We start from the raw sequence: 20,411 nt of genomic DNA on the forward strand, positions 1-20,411 counted from the left end.
GCGTGTCACGTGATCGCGGGGTGTAGCGTCATCATGGCGGTGTGCATAGCAGTCATTGCAAAGGAGGTAAATGCTAACGTGTTATATATTTTACATTAAATGTGTTTTATAAATATGTATCGAAGCATACGGTACTTTAAATCTGACACAATTAATTATTTAGATTTGGTGGATTTTTTTACGAAGAGTTCCTGATACGTGTCGCTATTGGGAAGACATTGCGACGTTCAATGTTTACATGCGTGTTTTGACAGTTTAATATTGAAAACGTTGAAATTAAAGTAGTGCTGGTGTAATTAGGATACAAGAAACCATGTTTGAGGTGTTTTTGCACAACCCTAAATTGTTTTAGAGTGATGTCTTGTAACGTTAAAGCTTGACCTTACGAGTGTTTTTTTCATGATCCGAGTCGGTTTTGCGTGTCAGACTCTTAAAACGTTAAGATTCTAATGTGTGTTACAAATTAATGTAGTTTATGTATAACTACATATCCCTAACATGCGTGGATTAGTGTAGAAAGTGTTGTTGCCACACTACCGGATGGGCTGCAATAGTAGTAGAGTTGTCACACAAAACATGGACGACTGCTAAAAAATAAATAAAAAGACCCGTACGTTGATTGAGGTTAAGTTGGTTATCATTAAAACAAAAACTTTTTAATGTGGTGTCAGGATCACACTGTATCCAAGAGATTGGTCAAAATAAATTATTGTGCTGGTTAAAAGGTTAAAGCACATCAAATACATTTTGAAGCATTGAAGAAATGCTCAGAAAAAATGTTGTGCATGTATCTACATGCGTCCAGTAGAAATGCTCTGAAAAAAATTGCTATAAATTAAAAATGTAATCAAATTCACAAAAGTGTGTATAAACATTAAACAAATATCTTAATCAAAGTATCTTTTTTATTGTAAAAAACAAAGCATACAAAAAAATTAGTCTTTTAATGTCATCAGATGGTTAAATGTGCCTGACAAGGTTATTTGGTGTATAATAAACAGTTACAAATTAGGATTAGAAATATTAGTCATTGTTTCTCATTGAGAAAAAAAAAATTATTAATTTTCTTTTTGGCTAGGTCCCTTTATTCATCTGGGGTTGCCACAGCAGAAGGAACCGCCAAATTATCCAGCATCCAGGATGCCTTTCCAGCTGCAACCCATCACTAGGAAACACCCATACGCACACTACGAACAATTTTAGCACACCCACACAAACACGGGCGAACATGCAAACTCCACACAGAAATGGCAACTGACCCAACCAAGGCGCAAACCAGCGACTTACTTGCTGTGAGGTGATTGTGCTACACACTGCTTCACCGCATTACTGAAAAATGTATTATATACAGGAAAAAAAATACAACTCAATTGCACTTTATTTTTATTGTAAATACCATTCTCATCCTGTGTCACATGTATCAATCACTAACGCTTGCCTTTTGCAACCAAACAGATGACGTTAGGCAAGTTGATGTTTATTTACAAATATATACAGATTAATTTGTTAAAAGATATTTTTAAAAATCTTGGAAACCGTTTACTTCCATTGTTTTTCTTATAATCGATATAAATGGATACTGGTTTCCAACGTTCTTTAAAATATCTTATTGTGTTCAAAAGAGAAAAAAAAGGCATCAAAGCTTTGGAAACTCCTGAGGGAGATATTATTTCTTCTCTTTTTTTGGGTGCATTGTCCATTTAACATTACATTGTTCTCTGCAGAATTATCCACTGTACATTCGGAGTGTCCCTACCCAGGGGGAACTGAAGTTCCACTACACAGTGCACACTTCTCTGGACGTGGTGGAGGAGAAGATCTCTGGAGTGGGCAAAGCTCTGGCTGACCAGAGGGAGCTTTATCTGGGACTCTTATATCCGACGGAAGACTACAAAGTGTATCCTTAAAGTCAGACTTTGAGATTATCCAATTGTCTTGCAGTTTAGTCAAAAATGGAAATTCTCATTATTTCAAAACAATATGATTTTCTTTTTATTTCTGTGTAACAGCAAAGATATTTTAGATATCAGTGTTCACCTAAAAATTAAAGTGGTCATTTACTAATCCTTCATTTGTTCTAAACATGCTTGAGCATCTTTATTTTGTTGAAAACAAAGGAGTATACTGAAGAACGTTGAAGAATGTTTAATCCCCAACATCCCTCAAAATATCTTCAACAGGGGTCTGTTCTCCAAATGAGAATTACTCAATTAGCTAGATTTTGTTATTGATGATTTGACACGATCTCGGGTATGCACACTGAATTAAAAGGTCAAAGACTGTCATGGGGTGGTTCTCCTTAAGGACTTCAAAGAGAACATATTATTTTGGACTTTTTAGATACAAACGCGTACTATTATAAGGTACCACCTTTAGTACGGTTTGTGTATCGTAATAGACATGTATAGCCAATATTTTCATTTTTTTTAAAGGAATAATAATTTATGCAGTCAGACACATGTTTTGACAGCAAATATGGCAGTGATTTGATGCTTCACAAAAGTTGCAGACACCTTTAACGATATCAAAACGCTTTTGATGCCAAATTAATTGAACAGCCACTTATATCTTATGCCGATTAAGAAACGTGAACAGGTCTAGGCTACTATTATAAAGAAAATCTGCTCTAAAATGTAAACTAAATAAACTGCTAAATACTCTTGACAAATTAAAATGTTAAAGCCTGCAGCCCACAACAGTTAGAAAGTCATTGCGTACCATATGTAAAAAGTTTACTATGAATTTTATGTAATTTTGCTCACGTGGATAATTGAATATTAGTCAGATGATGTCATTACGCTGCTGTGCCATCAGCCAATCGTTTCATTGCTGATCATGATTTCGGGGATCCATAGATCTGTTCTTCACAACACAAGCAGCAAACTTAGACCATTTCATCCAGACATTTCATTTTGATTCACAAAATAGTTTGAAGAACCAAATTAGCCAGATATCAAGGATCTGTTAAATTACCTTAGATCATTTAAGCAAGGTACGAAGAATTAACCTCTAAAGAAAAAAAAAATCATAAAAATTTAGAACCACTTGAGTGTGAATAAATAGGAAAGAATTTCTAGTTTTTGAAAGGTAATTCACTACTGTCATTTAGTATGAATGTCTAAGGTTTTAAGTGTTTTTTCGTGTGTGTGTGTCAGCAAACTTTTCACAGGAAAACAAATAGAAATCCATTTGTGTTTTAATTTATATGGATTTTTTGTGCTAATAAATGATATAATTAGACATTTTAAAGATGTTATTGGTACTTTATAAAAATACAAGTGAACATTTTATTCAACACATTCACATTTCAATGCCAAATCCTAAGAACTAATAATAACTTGTCTAATGATAACTTGACTTAATTTTAATGTGACTTCATTCAAACATTATAAACACGATCTTAACAAGAATTACAGATATGGCTATGTGACAAACTCGAAAGTGAAGTTTGTGATTGTTGTTGATTCCTCAAACACATCTCTGCGAGATAATGAAATTAGAAGTGTGAGTGGCGTAGTCATTTTGTGTGTATTTTAAAGAAGAAGTGTGATGGGCTATAATGAATTGATTATGAATTCTGCTTTTTCTGCTTTCCTCAGATGTTCAGAAAGCTGCACAACTCTTTCACTGATGTAATGTGTAACCCCTTCTACAATCCTGGTGATCCTATTCAATCAAAGTAAGCTTCTTTCGAGAACACGCACGCACCCACACACACTTTCTGTATGCAACCATTGATCAATCATAATTGTGTTCTTTCCTCAGGGCTTTTGATGGTATTGTCTCTGCTATGATGGTACAGGCCTCCTGATATTCTCTCTTCACAGCTGTATATATGCACATTTCCTTCAGTGTTCATGGTGTGGTGAAAATAAATATTTAATGAGCATTTCATAAAATGACTTGTGATAATGTTTTATTTACATCGAGCTTACTTAAATTTGAGCACAGTAAAGGCAAAAACAGACAAAGTACTGAAATCCACCAGATATAATCAGCCTCACATTGGCATAGCAGTTTAAAGCAATTGTATAAAAATGTAAATAAAAAGGTAACCACTCAATATAAATCAAACCTTCGCTTTTTGAAGTGTCATACAACAGGCAGGCAAAGTATAATAATGAACTGAGCTCCCTTCATGCAACTGCAGAAAAATAAATTAATAAGCACCGAGAAGTGCTAGGAAGATAACTGAAAGATCAAAAAGAATCAACCCAAGGATGAGCTCTTCCATTTTCCCTAAAACAAAAAGTACAATTGTATAACACAGTTTCAAGAAAGAAAGCCAAATGAAGATTTACAGGTCATACAAAAGATGGAAGCAAAGAACACAGTAGTATGATTGTGCCAATATCACTATGACCTTGAATTGAGTTTAGTCTTAAAGAAACACTCCACCATTTATTTACTTATTATATTTTTTTGTAAAAAGGCTCATTTGACAACTCCCCTATAAATTAAGGAGATGAATTTTACCATTTCTGAATCTATTCAGCTGATCTCCGGGTCTTACAGGAACACTTTTAGCTTAGCATAAATCATTGAATTGGATTAAATCACTAGCATCTCGCTCAATTAAAAAAAAAAAAAAAACTACAAACAAACAAAAGAAAAAAAAAGCTGAGATACTTTTCCCCACATAAAGCTAAAAAAAAAAATCCTATTTTTTAGGTTGGTATGGCTAGGAACTATACTTTTTCATACTACGCAGTGCATGAAAATTGTCCCCCTGCTAAATAACAGCATTATATATTATCACTGATCCTGCTGAAAATAGCAACTTTTCATTTTCTCTCAGTCTTACTACAAGATGCAACTGTAGGAAAGTGAAAACTTTAATTTTTTTTTTTAAATTGAACAATGTGCTAATGGTCTAATCCAGTTTAAATGATTTATGCTAAGCTAAGCTAGGTTAAGCTAAAAGTGCTCCAAACCTGGAGATCAGCTGAATGGATTCAAAAAGGGTAAAACTCAACTCTTAACTCTACAGAAAAGGTGCAAAACAAGCCCATCTCCAAAAACAGAATCATCCTCTAAAACCTGGTCCTGGAGGGCCGGTGTCCCTGCAGGGTTTAGCTCCAACTAGCCTCAACACACCTGCCTGGATGTTTCAAGTATACCTAGTAAGAAGTTGATTAGCTTGTTCAGGTGTGTTTGATTAGGATTGGAGCTAAAATCTGCAAGACACCGGGCCTCCAGGAACAAGTTTGGTGACCACTGCTCTAAAACAAAGCAATTTTTGCATATTTCAGTATCCAGATTATATTCGGTTTTCAAACGTATGGGGTATATAATGTAAAAATAATTGAAAAAAAATTGAAAAGTAGACCAGTGGTCCTCTAAATTAGTTAATTCTCCACATGGCATGAGGTAGTGTTATATGTTGGCAGAACTGACCTAATAAAGCGGCAGCCTCTGAATGGGTTAAATCTGGAGGCGCGGACACCTCGTCCTCGAGACCAGCCTCCACGCAAGTACACGTCTGTAGTACTGAAACCTGGAATGTTTGTTCTTTTTGGCGATACCTAGTGCACAAACAGCTTGACTTTAAAATTGCTTTCTTTGACAGTTTAGTTCATAATAAATTACATCATTCAAACGATCAAAAAATAAATAAAAGCCACATTCACACCACCAGAAAAGTGTCCAAGAACAAATGTAAACAAATATACTTTTTTTTGTTTAAATGTTGGCAAATAAAAATGTAGATCATTTAGAACAGGCTGTACTAAACTGAGGCGTATGTACACAATAGCCTACAAAGTTTATGCAGCCATAAAAATTGCAGTTCTAAACTACCAAAATTAATCCTTATATATTGTATGTATCTGTATTATTACTAACATTTAGAGATCCCTCTGACTCTTAATGTTTGATTGAGAATAGTCATAAAAAAAAAAAAGTGTAGAAACAAATCTTCACTCGTATAAACAAATAGTACTTCAATAAATAATTTCCAGTGATGCATTTTAATAACACTTCAAACTATTTCAGTGTATATAGAGTGTATAGTAACACCAAAACACTTAATCTGATTTGAATTATAGTGAAAAGTATAACAATACATTTAAATAGAATAAAATGCAATTTAAACTAATGCATACTTAAACTAAATCAAACTGAATGACAAGATTATATCGTTTTATATTATTTTTAAAAAATTCAAAATAATGAACTATTAGAAGTGAGTTTTATTGGCTTAAAACTAGTTTGAGTTTTGTATGTTTTAAAAATTTAATTCTACATGAAATTGAAAAAATTTGGTGCTAAAGAAGTTTTATGAAATTTTATGGTTCATTATACTGCTTTTAATTTTGTGTGTAACATTTGCTTTTATAATGTTCAATTCAAAAATACATTAAATTGTTTTCTCTTAACTACTCTGTAGAATGAACACATATATTCACCTTTACTCATTTAGCAAATGCTTTAATCCAAAGCAATTTTGGAAGGGATTATATTTGTATTATTATGCATGAACATGACCACAGTACTTTCCAAAAAAGTATGTGCTTGCAGTTTATACAAACTGGGTTTTAATTGCCTTTCAAATAGTTTGAACTGAAATTGTGAAGCTTATTTGTAGAAATTGGTTCATAAAGCAGCATATGAACATTTTATTACTATTTTTATATCATAAAAATATTAGAAATGTATATAAATATAATAATTAAATAAATATACATTTACACAGTTATACAGGTATACACAGACTGGGAAAATAAATACAACATAAATGGGCTAAAATACTACACTACTTAAAAAAAAAAATAAATAAAAAAAAACTAAGATCTGAAAAAAGTCCCTCTGTTATATTGGGTATAATAGTGCCTCATGACTAGGCCCACATGAAATCTGTGCGTGCAGAAATGTGCAGATTTTTAGTGCAGCATTGAATGTGTTAACTTGTGTAAAAGTGTAAATTTATATTTATTCAACATTTATTTAAACTAAATTCTCTAATATTATTATTATGATATAATAACAGTAATATTAAACTGTTCATATAATTTATGCACAATACAGTTTGTAAAATAATATATCAACTAAAAAAACGAAAATATTACTTGAGACTTGCTTTGTTTACCAAGTAAGTGGATCAAATTGGATTTGCATTGTAAATATTAAATAGAAGTTAAAAAAAATGTATTTACATTAAGTTTAGTTATTTTACTCCTAAAATCTTTCCGCATAAATCTGGAGATTTTTTCGTTAGTCTTTTGTTGTTGTTGTCAACACTTCTATAAATCGTTTACGGTGCCATTTGCACTAGTTTTTATTTTTTATTTTTATTTACAGCAAGTCATGGTGTCCACTCTAGTCTGACATCTTTGACTCAAGAAAAAACATAACATACTAAAAAGGCTAAACACCCCATTTTAGTTAGGAAACTCCAGTGTTTAGCTTCAGTGTAGGCAAACAGAAACGAAAACTGTTGAAAACAGAGGTGCGGCTCTCCAAAGTCACTCTCTGATTGGTCTTCTGGACTGTGTATCATTCCCAGATTCATCAAGCTCCGCCCATTTAAGCATTAAGCAAATCAATAAACTTCCAAGTTCAGATCCCAGCAAAACATGCGCATGCCCAGTAGCTATGAAGGGTCATTTATCATGTCTTCTAGGCTCTATAGCGTGGATGGTGATCATTTTTAGGTAAAAGTAAAAACAGCAGTATTTTTATTATTATTATTTTTTTATCTAAAATGCCATTATAAGATGAGGATTAAAATAATTGTGCAGATTACATACATGAACCTACCAATATTCATTGCTTGGATATTTGGAACGATTTACAGCATGAATGTTTTGATAAATAAGAAAAAAATAAATAAAAATTGCAATTAGTTTTTTGCCGAAATAATAATAAAAAAAATCTTAAATGTATTACAATATTTGTCAATCTCTTTTGCTTGTGAAACAACAATGGTAGGGTAACCCTTATGTGTACGTTTTTGTTTTGTTTTTTCTAATCATGCAGATATTGAAAAACTGCTTGGGTCACATTCAGCTGTTGGTGTGAACATGGCCTCAATGTCATTAGATTTGCAGCTCACCTTAATGACTCGCCCTCTGAATAGAGTTTCATCTAAAGCCATGGCAGTCCTTACAGATTCCCTATCGGAGAACTCAATGTAGGCAAAACTGCATGGAAAATACATAAGACATGTTTGCAGGGTTTCCATGCTTTCAGGAACAGCAGATTCATGGACGTTTTAAAAGCACCATTTAATTTCAATTTAGTGGCTAATTTGTTTGAATTTGTACAATCTCATTCATACAGTTTTAATTTGCTTATCCACCGATGATTATTGCGTTCAGGGGCGGGGTTGGGTGCCACACCTCCTTATTAAAATTGTATATTTTTCATATGACTGAACTCGAATTCGTAGGAATTAGCCACTAAAACGATAAAACGTAAAATGGTTGTTTCCCCTTGTGAAATCACGCTGCTAGCACCATGAAAAGACTTTACTTAACATTTCACCTACACTGTTGAAAATGAACATTTAAAAATAAATGTTTAATAAAATTAGTTGAATTTAAAACTGGTAATATTAAAATGTAGAAAATTCAGAAATATGATTTTATTTAAAAACAAAAATTTCACATAATTTCCATAATTCAAGCACTTTTAAGGACCCAAGTTTGTTTTTAAGTACTTTCCAGGCCTTGAATCTAAATTAAAGTACTTTCAAGCAGTGTGGGAACCCTGTGTTTGATGTTAAGTTTAAGTTTTTTACCCTTTTGGATGGCCTGTGAATCTGTTATACGGGATTGTAACTCTGTTAACGTGACCGCAGCTATTAAAGTACATCTCCAATTCGTCTGCAGTTGCTCCATAATCCACCTGCAAAGCAACCAATAGTCCATAAACATACACCGCAAACCATACAACACATGATTAAATAACAAATGCAAAAGTTAACTATTTGTAATGCTTATTTGTAATATAAAAAAAAAGACAGAAGCAGCTTACGTTCCCCACATAGATAGATCTCCTATCAGAATCTATTCTCTCTTCATGGGTCATGTCGAAGAACAATTCTGAGGAAAGAGAAGATAATATAAAGTTAATTATAACCATATAAAATATTAAAGCAGTATTTGAATGAACTTCATGCAGTGTAAAATATGATGGTATAAAAATAGCATTAGTGCTGGGTTTTCCTATATAATTCAGTCACTGTAAGGTTAAGCTAAAAATTCAAAAGCAGCTACTTGTGTTGGGTTTAAAACTAGTTTAAAAATGGTTGTTAATTCAAAAGTAAATTCTAGCATTTTTATTACAGCTATTTGGAAAAATAAACACTGCAAATAAAACCCCATAAGAAAAGGTCAACCAAAAGGTTTAACGGTGATCTGTGAAACAACTTTTTTCATCAAATTGATTATATCCTATGCATTGAATTATTGCAAATGATTGTTACGCTTAGCCTATTTTTAACATTCACTTTGCACATCAGGGCTTTTCACACTGTGTGACCACGTATGCAAGTATTACTATTGACATCAAGAAAAGTAACATTTCACACTTGTAATATAGGAATCGAGAGTAGGGTTCAAGCTTCGCTTTGTTGCCAAATGTGTAAAGTATTGAATGATGTGGGGTTATAGCAAATGACATTCTCAGGCTGACAATCTTTGGATAATTGTTAATGTATTTTTAATATAAACAATTGTTTGAATGAATCAAATTGTAAAGAAAAATGCATGGGAGTCTACTGCAATATTAACTTTATAGTTTATTAAATAAATTCATTAATTTATTCATAAAAAAAATGGTAAAACCCAGCACTTCTTCTATTCTTATACAATATAATTCAGTCCCTAAGGTTAAGCCAAAAATCCCATTGTAGAAGAAAAAACTGCTATTTGTGTTGGGGTTAAAAAAAAGAAATAGTTAAAAAAAAACTATAAAAATAAATAAATACGGGCAAACATAAAAGCAATCTGTAATATATAATAAGCGTGTGCAGTGCTGTTGAAACACAATGTTTATCCAATCAATGACTAGGTTCAGATGAAACAAAAATTAAGCTTTTTGCATATTGAGACGGGTCTCCGAAAGTCTCAACCAATAATTTTGAATTTAATCTGAATCAAACCACATTTGTACACTGAAATCTGATTCCAATCACTTTTTAGGGATGGCACAATGATGGCATCAAAAATAATGACAACAGCTGGAAGCATTTAAATAAACTAACATGACCATTTGAAGTGCAGTTATTAATGAAAAAAAATCTCAAATCTTTTCATGCATCAAAACTTAAAGGGATAGTTAAAGTTATTTCATCACCCTTTAGTTGTCAAAAACCTGTTTCAGTTCCTCCTTTTGTTGAGTACAAAAGCAATATTTTAAAAGAGGTTGAAAACCGATAAACATTGATTTCCATAATATAGATGTTTCCTCTTATAGATGTTAATGATTAACAAGTTCCAACATTCTTTAAAATATCTTTTGCGTTTATCCAAAATAAGTCAAAAGGTTTGGAACCAGAGTGGGTACATTTCTCTTTACTGTTTTGAACATTTTTGGGTAAACTATCCATTTTATCAATTTGCTTTATCTCTCTTTAATCATTCTATATTTGCTTCTGCTCTGGGATTTTTAATTCGCAATTTTTAACACAGCTTTGGGTTTGATATTTTTTCCAAAAAAAGGTTAAGAAAACCCCAGCATTTTATACAGTGTACAGCATTAGCAAAGCAATTCATACACATAAGAAAGTTATGTTTGGATTCAAAAATCTGATTGATTACTTCCAATTAAGAGTGCGAACAGCCTGAAAGGATCTAGTGAGAGAGAAAAATAATAAATGTAATTTCCGCATTATAGCTTAGCTAATGATACTGACACTGCAAACAAGTTAACCCAATGCTTATGAAAGCGCGAAGTGTAAAACCTCAGCAGATACACAAGATTTTGTTATCCAAAGGTATATTATGAGCTGTGTGAAACGTAAAGCAAGAAAACCCATTAAATTCAATCAAGGTTAAGAATAAGTTAAAAAAAATGTGTGTTTTCTCATGGTTTTTAAAAGGTTCAATAGCTTTCAGCCAAGACTAGAGATATAACAGTTTGAAAATGTCATGATTAAAGTGACCGAAATTGACACATTTTGAATATTTGTAGCTTAAAGATGAATTGATTTTGTGTGTGATGATTGCAGTGCTTCATAAAATCTATGATGAGCTCAGGCTGGTGAATGTGCTGGACAGTCGGGATGCTGCATGCGGCGGCACCTTCACCAAACTCCATAATTCAATTCATGTAGCCGAATACTTCTAGACTACCAGAAAACTATCAAACAGTTTGTTTTATTTGTATCTTTGCTGCTGTATTTATCAATGCTTGTTTATTATGCATATTTTATGCACTACCCTACAAAATCTTAACCTAAAATGACAAATTCTTTACAAATACAACTTTTTAAGTCTACTGCTGAAATTATACTCAATATTGCAATATGAATCACAGAAAAATTAAATATTGCAATGTTTTTTTTTTTTTTGCATTATCGTCCACCCTTAGTAAAAATGGTCCAAAAAGCTTACACATGCTTAAGGCAGTCAAGCAATTAATGAAAATGAACAAATAAATTGATAGACAAATAATACAAACATGGACATTATAGATTTGTTTACTCATGTTCGTATAATTTCATAAAAATTGTTTTGGGTGTGTTCTACAAGTTCATTTTATTTTTTATTTAATGCATTGTTTGTTAAACTTGTACTTCCATGTTTAATTTATTTAATTAATAAATTATTTACTTTATCTTAATTTTTATTAATTGTCTATATAAATAAGCATTTACATTGTAGCAATTAGCTAACTGTAACATTATCACCTTGTTAAGTGGTGATGTATTGGTGATGCATGCAATACTGTTTCTGGGTCCAAGCCTCTACTCATGAATTGAGAAAATATTTGTTTATGACCACATTTTAGTCATATCACACATTAAAGTGAATTGTATGTAAAATCATGCTGTACACAACAGTCTTTAGACTTGCTGCATGACAGACATCAATATTTTAACAATAAATAAAAGAATTACTTTCTGGCCATCGGATATTACGCATGGACATATAAATTGCAATTGTGACTTTCGAAAGTATTACAGTACATCGCTTTGTAAACGTTTATTATTACCATTTGTTGAGCCTCACCATGCAGTTTGATAGAGTGGTTGGACCCGAAAGCTGCTTTGTGGATATTGTTTCAAAATCACCATAACCAATCACGTTTTTTACAACAATAAAATTTTAAATGATAATACTATAAGAAAATGTACCATAGCTTACCTTCAAACCAATAATTGCGACACTAGTCAAGACCTAAGGTATAGCATGTGCATTTACTGAAAACCATTGAGGTTAATACTAAAGAAAACGATCCACCACTTTCTCTACATTCCATAATTCACAATTTGCACAAATAAAGGGTAGGTTTTCTGATACAAAACTTGATTGACTGCCTTAAGTAGGGCTGGGCCGATAAACAATAATATAACAAATAGCAATAAAACTTAGGTCAATAACAATGATGTTCTCTGGATTTTTTTTTTTTACACCACACTGATCTAAGAGCCAATCACACAGCAGAAATGTGCAACAATGGAAATGTAAAAGTGCTAATGCACCAAATTTTCGCCTATTGAAAATTTATTGGCCAAAAATATGTTATGCCGTTTAATGGACCCTCTAATTTCTGTGGCTTCATTCATTGTTGAGATACTCTTGAATCTGGAAGCATTTACAACTTGTATATCGTTATCAGTCCATATGGAAATTAATTATAGAGATAGCATTTTTGCCATTTCGCCCAGCCCTAGTCTTAAGTGTGACTTTTGTTTTCTCTTTTTATATAATTTTCAGCCCATTTTAAATAAAACTGAGATGATTACATGATAACTTTGGTCACTATAATCAAATGACATTTTCAAACCATTTCATCTCTACTCTTGACTGAAAGCTACTGAGCCTTCAATAACCATGAGAAAACATACAATTAATATTAACACACAATAGGGCTTCACATGTTTTAAATTTTTCGAAACCCTTTTACAACATTACAAACAAACACATGAGACTCTTCTACACTGTACATGTCATAAACACTAGATCACTTAAAGGGATAGATCACACACACACACAAAAAGAAAAGCAATTTAAATAAAAAAAAATTAAAATTAAAAACTTAAGAACTACGAAAGTCTTCCAGCTTTCTTCCGGTTGTGTTTTTAACAGAGAAACTGCAACAAGAGGGGAATAAGTAAACAACCATAAGGATTCATATTGGGTGAACTATCCCTTTAAGCCTAAATTCCAGACTGGCCAAAGTTCTGTTCAGGAACTCTGCAAGCATGTCTTTGGTTCACATTTGTCACAGAAGGCAAGCAGAGATGTCCTTAGATAAGCTACACGCAGGCTGCAGGACAGCTCTTCTGGGCCATGCCTCATTGGGCAGTGATAAGACTCTGTGGCCCAGCAGATGGGCTCAGGTGTGGGCCAGCTGGATGCTCACCTGCCTCAGGGCTGTAGGGAAACTGTCTCTCTACCTCATACTGCATGTCAGACTCGTCCATTTCCAGCACACAAGCTTGAACAGCATCCAGCTCCTGAAGAAACAAGGCAATTTTCCAGACTAACCAAGGACATAAAACACATGTGCATCGGTAAATGACAATTTAAAGACTCTTAAACTTTTATTATTATCCTTTTATGGTTTTTATACATGTAGTTTCATCATCTTAAAGGGATAGTTCATTCAAAATTTAAAAAATATCGGTCATCATTTACCTGCCTTATTACTTGTTTCAAACATTTCGTCTGTTGGACACTAACAGAAATATTTTAAAGAAAGCTGAAAACCTGTAATCATTGACTTCCATTTCTATTTTTTTTTCCTATTATGGATTTAATGGCTTTCATTTTTTTTTTCAAAATATATTCCTTGGTGTTCATCAGAAGAAAAAAAACTGAAAGGTTTGGAACCACAGAGAGCTGGGATTAGCCTAGGCTGGGCTGGTTTTAGCTGGTCGACCAGCTTGGTTTTATAAAGGTTTAATTTTCCAGCCTGACCAGCAAAGACCAGGCTGGGAGTGGTCAAAACCCCTCCAAAACCAGGCTGGTCGACCAGCTAAAAGTGGCTTAGTTTTTATTTTTATTTGTTTATTTATTTATTTCAGGGGGATGAGTAGGCTAACAGTTACATGAATAAATAGTAAATTAAAATGTTTGTGCAAACTATGCCTTTAATATTTATGTTGACACTCACTACAGCATAATTCCTACATTAAAACTGTCTGAATTATTATTTATACAACATTATCACCACGTGATTTAAAAAAAATGGTGTGCGGTCCCTTTAATTGAACAGCCCAGAACGAATTTAAACGCATAAGTTACTACATTTATCAACAATATGCATTCCCCTAAGTTATACGAATAAGAATATAGCAGGTAGTAATTCATTGTTTTAATAGGCAATGTTTCTTCATAGAAAGTGTATTATTAACTTCTGGCCGCGCAACCCAACTCACTTGAGGAATTTATTTATTTATTTTTTTATTTTTTTTTTGAGGGGATCAAACGGACAAAACTGCAGAGGTAACGTTAGGACATACACACACATATATACAATAGCCTACAATGGTCAACAAAACACCACGCCGATTCCTAATTTTAACTTAAGACGCGGTAAATTAACCGGTGAACTACCGATCAGATTTTATATGCCGCCTCATGATACTGATACTGATCCATGAGCACATTTGACACGCATGTTAACTTTACTAGATATTATCTGATTATTGATATACAACGATTTTTTAAAAACAATTATGACAAGAATAACAATACATGTTTACCTGTTGGATCCACGCTGGTTTTTAGCATCAGCCACAAGTTACAACAGCCTTCCTGTTACTGCCCTTAACTAACACACCTGACCCAACTAATCAAATGCTAGTAAGTGTGCTGCTTGTAAAAGAAACAGGTGTGACCGTAAATGTAGTTTTAGAGAGAGAGAGAGAGAGAGTAACATATTTAAATTGCACGAGGGTAATTATTTCCCCCCGAATAATATTGTTATAATAGTAAAATATAATAATAGTAATACGGAATGTGCCATTTCTAATATTCTAATCCAATTATTCCATAATTACACGGGTGATTCTCACGAAAACGTAGTTTAAACATTTTCAAACATGATTTTTTTAAAAATGTTTAAATTAAATTTTGGGTTTGCAGATAATTGAAACAAAGGCTGAAGCGTTTGTCAACATTAATTTAAAAATATATACACATCATTTAGTACCTTTTTGAGCATAATTTCCAAAACAAGTAATAAAAAATCTCATTACCGCAACAGTCTGCTAAATTGATTATTACAAAAAAGCTAAATCATTTTGACATTTTTAAAAAAGGGATTATGAACAGTCATGTGAAATTATTTTAGATTCTAAAATAACATTTATTTTTAAATTAACAGGGTTTTTTATTTTTATTGTTTTTTTCTCATTACCGAAACACCGTACACAACTGACAACACTTTTTTTAATGTATTTTGATAAAACCTGATGCGAAGCAAACAATTAAAAAAATATTAATAAAATATCACTTAAGGAACATTGGTTGCGGTAATGATAAATAGGTTGCAGAATTTAGGTTAATCATTTCAACACTGATTTTAAGTAAATTATTAGATTTTGTTAAACATTTAATGTAGAAAAAACAACACTGAATTTCAAGTTTGCTTTATTATTAGTGCTTTAAAACATATTTTTAATTTCAAAGAAAATGTCCATTTGCTTGGATAAGCTGAAATAAATCATCATCCTCACTAGATAGTGTGGTCTCTAGTACAGCTTTAACCCTCGGGTGTCCCTTATTTAGGAATCAAATTGGTGGGCTTAGCCAGTCAAAAAGGGATGAACAACTGAAATACCCACAGTTTTTAGCTTATTATATTTAGCTAAAATGATTTAGCAATCATATTTATATAATACATGGTTTTCGCTACATTCATTCTTCCATGGCGGGACGCCACGCCAAAATTCATCCCGCCACGACTACATTACAGCTTCTCATTCAAAACAATTAATTTTTTTAATAGCGGGTGATACTCGCACCAAAACGTACTAAAAGGTAAGTGAATTATAACAGCGCAAACTTTTTTGTAACCGTAGAAGTGCTGTGCATAATTTGTTTAACCCTTAAGGTTATGTGCTGACTGTCTGACAGGTGCATGATGCGTGAGGCCAGCAAACACGACGTATAGCTGTTTCACTTTACTTCAGGACACATTAACATCGCTCTGTAGATCTATTAGAGACATTCATAAATATTCCTAGCAAATCTAACAAATGCTGGAGACATAAACACACTAAATTGCATTTCAGCAGCATTTATTTGAGAGCGCACAAGAAGATCTGCATGCTCTTGAAGCCGCTTATATTTGAGGGGGTGTGCAAGAAGTTTTGTGCACGAGCAGAGGAAATTGGCGTGCAAGCAAAGAGATCCCCATGCTGTAGGCTATTACATGAATGCAATCTCGACTTGTAATACTGCGCTTATGACATTTTTCATTGAAATAACGCCACAGGTTGTTGGTAGATTTGTGTAAAAGGCTTGCCGCCACAGCTGGAAAAAATCCTAGAGGAAACACTGTAATATTTTTATTATTTTGAATTTTGTTTGAGGGGATTGTGGTAAAAATGTATATTTATGCAGTGATTAACATACATTTCCCCAATTGAAAACTATGGAATTTTATTAATTTTTATTTTTAATTACGTTTAAATAGGTGCTGTATTTCCGAGTAGGGTCTGTCTGTGGACTGCAAGACAGGGTCATAACATGAAGGGGGCATAACTTGTAGTAGAGGCAGAATTTAAAGTCATGGAGACTCACATGTCACTCTATGTTGTCGGCATGATGGCGATGTACCTATCAGTTATTAACATCTACACTTACTCCACACCTAAACCCAAGCATCACAGTGGTTAACGCATATACCAACCACAACCCTAAACCCAACCGGAAACTTCATACTTGATGTGCTTAAAGTCGTAACCGAGTTGCTAAATGAATGAATATAATAATATATCCAATTAATTGGGTGTGGATAAATTTGGAGAAAACTTTGGTGAAAATGATCTCTTGTAAGTATTTCCACCATCTTGCCTACAACATGTCGTTGTGACATCTCACATGGTTCAATGGGATCTCCATTACTGCAAATTGCGCCTCTCTATCTTACTACGTCACGCACCTTCATGTTACGCCCGTCTTGCAGTCCGCAGACAGGCACACTTGGTATTTCTAGGTAAAGTAAAGACTGCCATTTAAAAACAAATTCAAAAAGAAGATTAGCACCCTCTGGTCATGCAATGACATGCTGCAAACCCTAGGTTCTAGTATTACTATCTCTACAATGCTGCTTGGGAATTCCTCTCTGGAGAAGCTAACATACTTCTTTCTGACAAGGTTTCGATATTTGTTGTTTGACAAAGCGATTTGAAGTGTAAAGTTTTGCATTTTGATTACTGTAAAAACTACATATGGCTATAAAGAGACTACACAAAAGGCTTAACATTTTGTATGATGCAGTGTGTTTGTTTTTCCTACTTAGTGTCTTTTTTCAGAATCATGGTGATTTAGTATTTTTGCAAACAAAATATTTTATAAATGTTCATATTTGACATATTTGTTTATTTTCTCTTTCATACTCGGGGCTCTATTTTGACGATCCATGCGCAAAATGCAAAGCGCAGGGGGCAAACGCATTCAGGGTGTGTCAGAATCCACTTTTGCTAATATAAGGATGGAAAAATCCGCTTTGCCTCGTAATGCATGATCTAATAGGGAAACCTTTTATACACAGACGTCAATTAGCCTGTACATAATTAATTTAGTTTGTTAAGCGCAAAGATTTGTTTCAAAACTATTTCTAAATTCAGTTCTAATTTCCAGCAAACGAATAAATGAACAATAATAATGAAGTGTGCTCAAAAACCTGAGTTATATCCTAATACACATGCTGTGCCCCATATGGTCTAAAACCTGACAGGTGGGAAAATCTAAGCTTGTTTTTAATAAAACAAATATAAATATGTAGATAATAATAATACTGCTAATAATGATAACATTGTACAAAAGCAAATTGTCATGAATGAACTAAAAAAGCCTCCCGAGATGAAGAAGGCATATGGTTTTTATATTTATGTAGGCTAGAAAATTATCTAAATCTAAAATCTAAAATTTTTTGTAATTTTTTACAATTTACTTTGTTCTGGTCTATTGAAAAATCTATTATAGTTTCTCAAAATAGCACCGCGCCAGCAATGCTCCTCAGAACGCCTTTTTAGAGTAGAACGCCTATGGACGTACATATGAGCTCAAATGCATTTGCTATTTAAACAGCGTGGTGCAAAACCTCAAAACGACTCTTGCACCAAGCTGAAACAAGCAAACAACAATTGTGTCGCGCCTTACGCCACATTGCGCCAGGTGTATAATAGGGCCCTCTGTGTGTGTGTGTATGTTTGTGTGTGTGTGTATGCGCATTTGTACACTGCGTGTGTGCAGATCAAAAATAAATTATTAACTTAAATTATTAGATTTCCTAACACTGTAGAGCGTTTCTTTTAGTAATTACACCTGCTATGCCATCTTCAAATCTAACCTCTCTCTTTCTTCTATACTCCTCAAGTAGTTCTGGGTTGCTGTACAATTTTTTCCAATCTAGCTTTAGCTAAAGATTTTATTTTTTTCATTGCTGACTGTTTAAATGAAACAAATCAAAGCAAAATAAAAACAGTTAGTACATTTTAAAATTAACATTAAATTCAAAAGAGTTATTTTAATCTAGTATGCAATTTTACTTAAATTCTCATTCCCGAAACACGTGTTCTCTCTACTGCAACTGTCCCCAAATGGTTGCGGTATATGAGAAAAGAGTTGCGGAGAATGAGGTGCCTCAATATGTTTTGCAAATAATAGGGAAGCTATGATGATTTAAAAAAAAAAAAATTCTCAGTGGATAAAATTAAGTCTTTAAAAAAGTTTGTTTTCATAAAAATTAGCAAATCTAACAATTATGTAAATGTAGAAAACTACCTGTTTCGGTAATGATGATCAAAAAGTCGTGTAACCATTTTGGCAGGAGAAAAATTTACATTAAACTGGAGAAATATAAAAGATTTTCTTTTCTGGCAGTCATCTTAAAACAACTGGCCCATGTGCTCCTTTATACAAAATTAAACTTTATTTAAACTCTTTATGTGTGTTTAAACAGCACTTTAAAATGGTTGCGGAGGATGAGAACATCTGTCACGGACACATCATTTTTCATTTTTTTCTAATTGTCATTATACATAAATATTCTGTAAACTATTTGTTTTGTCATGCGAGATAATCTTTTAAAACAATTAATTTGTTTTTATTCTAAAATTTTTATGCTAATTTGTTTAAATTACAACATAACACATATTCAAACATGCATGGACACGTTTCGGTAATGAGAATTTCAGTAGAAAATGCAGTAAAATGATTAAAAATAAATAAATTATGTTGAAATTACATATTTTGCTTTATAGAGAACAGCGTTGTCTTTATTATAATGTTTTTTTGTTAACAAATTACTAAGTTTTATACTTTAAATCTTAAGTGCCATGTTGTCTTACTGGTTTCGTGAGAATAACCCACATAGGAATCCCCTAAAAGGTCCAGTTACATTCTTTGAAAAACCATATAATATTAGAAATCATGCCATTTATATCAAAACACTGCTATCATTGAATTACCGTGGTTAAAGAGATTAAAAAGGCAAGACTTACGTACTCTTTATTGTTGAATGAAAACTAAAAATCTAAAAGATGTGGAGGTCATAATAACCTCAGACAGTCAAAAGATTATTAAAAATTTATTTATTGGCATTGATCATTCCATGAAGTAACGCTTACATCCATAAAAATGTCAACAAAAGTTTAATTCTTCATTCTAAGAAATAAAAATGATTTGCGTTTCTCCAAAAAAATCCCTTTGCCTTTATGGTTAAAAGGGAAGAAGTCAAATGAAATTAAATTAACAATGTGTAACTTGTTTTGCAATAATACTTTGCTTTTGAACAGCTATGTAAAGCAGTTTCTGAAGGATTTGATCCCTTTTGATGACAAAAATTTTGATTACTAGGAACTTTGAGCTGTAAAAATATGTAAAAGCTTTCATTCATACAATTTTTATTATTATAATTTTTTTTTAATAAAGTTAGTGTAATAGTTCACATCTAAATTTTATCACTTGACCCAATAGAACATAAATAATTTGATTTAAACAATATTTTCTATCTCCATGAGAAAAAATACAACCAGATACAAAGAATATTTCTTTGTCTTTCAT

General features: G+C 32.6%; 2 protein-coding genes across 3 annotated transcripts; one reads left to right on the forward strand and one right to left on the reverse strand.

Moving 5' to 3' along the window:
* The first annotated feature begins 7 nt into the window (after positions 1-7).
* On the forward strand, positions 8-3,894 carry trappc2l (trafficking protein particle complex subunit 2L). The gene is made up of 5 exons (NM_001003506.2): positions 8-66; positions 1,725-1,897; positions 3,417-3,504; positions 3,600-3,679; positions 3,766-3,894. The coding sequence occupies exons 1-5, from the start codon at positions 34-36 to the stop codon at positions 3,809-3,811; spliced, it is 420 nt and encodes a 139-aa protein (NP_001003506.2). The 5' UTR covers positions 8-33; the 3' UTR covers positions 3,812-3,894.
* pabpn1l (PABPN1 like, cytoplasmic) lies at positions 3,895-15,001 on the reverse strand. Of its 2 annotated transcripts, NM_001327845.1 has the most exons (7): positions 14,879-15,001; positions 13,534-13,627; positions 8,977-9,044; positions 8,741-8,847; positions 8,054-8,141; positions 5,398-5,525; positions 3,895-4,239 (listed from the first exon to the last, which is right to left on the reverse strand). In NM_001327845.1, exons 2-7 carry the CDS (start codon positions 13,592-13,594, stop codon positions 4,200-4,202), a joined length of 492 nt encoding a protein of 163 aa, NP_001314774.1. In that variant the 5' UTR covers positions 13,595-13,627; positions 14,879-15,001; the 3' UTR covers positions 3,895-4,199. The 2 variants fall into 2 exon arrangements, with proteins under 2 accessions (NP_001314774.1, XP_021333291.1); XM_021477616.2 differs by lacking the exon at positions 3,895-4,239 and having other exon boundaries at positions 5,348-5,525; positions 14,879-14,920.
* Between the last annotated feature and the right edge of the window lie 5,410 nt (positions 15,002-20,411).

The sequence above is a fragment of the Danio rerio genome, chromosome 7, assembly GCF_049306965.1.
Source record: "Danio rerio strain Tuebingen ecotype United States chromosome 7, GRCz12tu, whole genome shotgun sequence".
Taxonomy (NCBI): domain Eukaryota; kingdom Metazoa; phylum Chordata; class Actinopteri; order Cypriniformes; family Danionidae; genus Danio; species Danio rerio.